Source organism: Montipora capricornis, chromosome 5, assembly GCF_036669925.1.
Source record: "Montipora capricornis isolate CH-2021 chromosome 5, ASM3666992v2, whole genome shotgun sequence".
In the NCBI taxonomy this organism is placed as follows: Eukaryota; Metazoa; Cnidaria; class Anthozoa; order Scleractinia; family Acroporidae; genus Montipora; species Montipora capricornis.
The window spans coordinates 11,549,196-11,551,614 of NC_090887.1; the positions used below are offsets into that span (position 1 = coordinate 11,549,196).

Below are 2,419 nucleotides of genomic sequence, written 5' to 3' on the forward strand. Positions count from 1 at the left end.
TGATTGGAATAATTGCCAACAGCAAAGCTAATCTAGCAATGGAGTTTTACTGAACAATAGATATATTGATTGTGGCACAGAAGAAATAGATACCAGACAAACAAAGGGGTAGTAAATCATTTTCAAGCTGATTCTCGTTTATACTACTGTATCTTTAATCTGTTGACCGGTATTGCGATTACATATAATCAAATAATAAATTAAACTTCAGTTTCATTTGAACATAACTGTCTGAAAATGGCAGAAATTAATCCTTAGCAGAAAAAAGACATCTGTGGCAATTGAAAAAAATTATTGCCCGCAAAAAACGACAACAATAGAATCCACAAAAATATACTCCTGCTAAAACCAAGAACCACGAGGTACTCTGTAAACTTAAATCGAGTTAAATGTCTCTTGCTTCTAATCTGTTGAGTAGTAGACTATGTACGCAGCTATTATATTCATGGTTTTCTTTCTCCCTATATTTACTAGAAATTTCTTGTTTAAGAATTCGCTTACTGATATGCGCGACTTTCTGTTTTGTAGTTTTCCTGTCAAAGGAGCAAGAGTTAGGAAATTTTGAAATGACCCACTGTTAGTTTCATTTTAACAGATTGATCATTAAAGTAATTCGTCAAATTCCGCTCTGTGGAAAAGAAAAAAGAGTTTCATTTCCTGTACCGATTGTGTTGATCCATCGGAATGTAACTCATGCAGTGATCAATTTGATATATCATTAATATTTATTGATTTGACAACAGAACGTAATACTATCTCATCAGTACACACGCGTGTGCGTTCGTGGCGTCGATGGCTTTTCCTAGCGAATAAGTAAAACTTAATAGTTTTTAATGGAATGAACAAAACTGGAGGAAATCCTCTGGAAGGCTTCATTTGCCCAGCATGTCTGGTGGATTTTCCGAGCGCTACAAAGCTTCAGGACCACTGGCTGAAATTTCACTCGCCAAAAACTTCATCGTCTGCGCTCTCTTCGAACGATTATGAGGAAATTCCCGACGATATTCCAGGAAGGAACACCGCTCAGGTTTGCCATTATTATCGTCCCAAAATCCCGGATAGTTGAACATTTGTGATAAGATGACTGTAATGTTCGTGTCGGGTGATTCAAGTCCCGTCTCAGCGGGGTCGGTGCTCACTAAGCCATGTCAACAAGTCAGGAAATATTGACATTTCGGTCGATTTGAACTCATTTTAGCTTGAATAAAGCGTAAAATTGCCTCAGGAAACAATTCAGACGATTTCATTTTAGTGCCAGAATTTAAAAGTTAAATATATGTCATTAAGTACTCGTATTCGTAGACATTTGCAAACGCGCATGTGGTCTGAGTTTGTCTAAACAAATCCAAATTTTCAGGGGTCTATGCAAAACAAGTTTTTTTCGTGACAAAGGCATTCTTTGATATAATTTCAAAGAGAAACAAAATGTTTACACTTTGAAACTTTTCGGCCATTTTATTTTGAAATGAAAGATTCGTGAGGCTTTATTCGTAAAAATATTGTCACGTATAACTTCAAAATATGAAACCTTTTTGCCGCAAGAGCAACTACCTCTGAAGTTGGCTCCATATAAGTTCCTCATGGAATTTGAAGAACGCACTTTACACATAATCGTGTTTTTACAGCATTCAAAACGGCTTGTAATTTATTTTTGATGGAAATCAAAAGCAGCGAGTAGATGTATCTCACCCGTCGTAGTTAATTGACCGAGTTAAATTATTGCGGAAAAAAATAGATGTTTGGTGTAAAAAATCCCTGCAATATTGCCCAATGTAATATTGACCCCTTTCAATTGCTCTGCCCACTTCAGCGAAATTAACTTAACCTAAAAAATCACTTCACCCAGTCAAAGAGTCAATTAGCATATGAATGTATGATATTTACTTTGGTGTACAAATTTAAATGCCTTTGAGTCAAAATACAGTAAAGGAATGAGCTATTTGTTGAATAAATGTATCCGGTTGTTTGATATTAAAATAATTGTGGGGATGTTTTTAAAAGCACCCTTTTGTACAGCTGGTCGTGGACAACTCTTAGGAAGCGTTCAAGAGTGTTAATTTCACAATAAATCATTTGGTGATTAGAGGACAGTTGTTAAGTGTTATTCACAATTATTATTATTCTGGTCCTATATATTACTCGCGCAAGTTTGTTTAATAGGTGAAATCACATCTATCACAGCCGGAAACTAGTAATTGGTCATGAGTCCTTGGGCTACTCAAATTTCTTTAACGACTTTTACTAACTTGAAAGATTGAAATTCTGTCGGATTCCTGGCTTGCACCAGTTCTTAGAATATTATTATTCCTAATTAGCTTTCAATTACATGTGAAAAATATTTGCTGTGTCCAATTTTTGCCAGTTTGTGATTTTGAAATGACAATTTTTGATGGTGATTGTTTTATTTAGCATGCTGGAA

General features: G+C 35.3%; 1 protein-coding gene across 4 annotated transcripts in view; it reads left to right on the forward strand.

Annotated features, from left to right (window-relative positions):
* Positions 1-727: 727 nt before the first annotated feature.
* Positions 728-2,419, forward strand: part of LOC138049465 (tensin-3-like) — a 58,199-nt gene continuing 56,507 nt past the window's right edge. For 2 of the 4 annotated variants that reach the window (XM_068895750.1, XM_068895751.1), the window contains exon 1: positions 749-1,027. In XM_068895750.1, the coding sequence (XP_068751851.1) occupies positions 839-1,027 (189 nt within the window). In that variant the 5' untranslated portion in view covers positions 749-838. Of the gene's footprint in view, positions 1,028-2,419 lie in introns of all 4 variants that reach the window. The other 2 variants (XM_068895753.1, XM_068895752.1) reach the window with 2 other exon arrangements.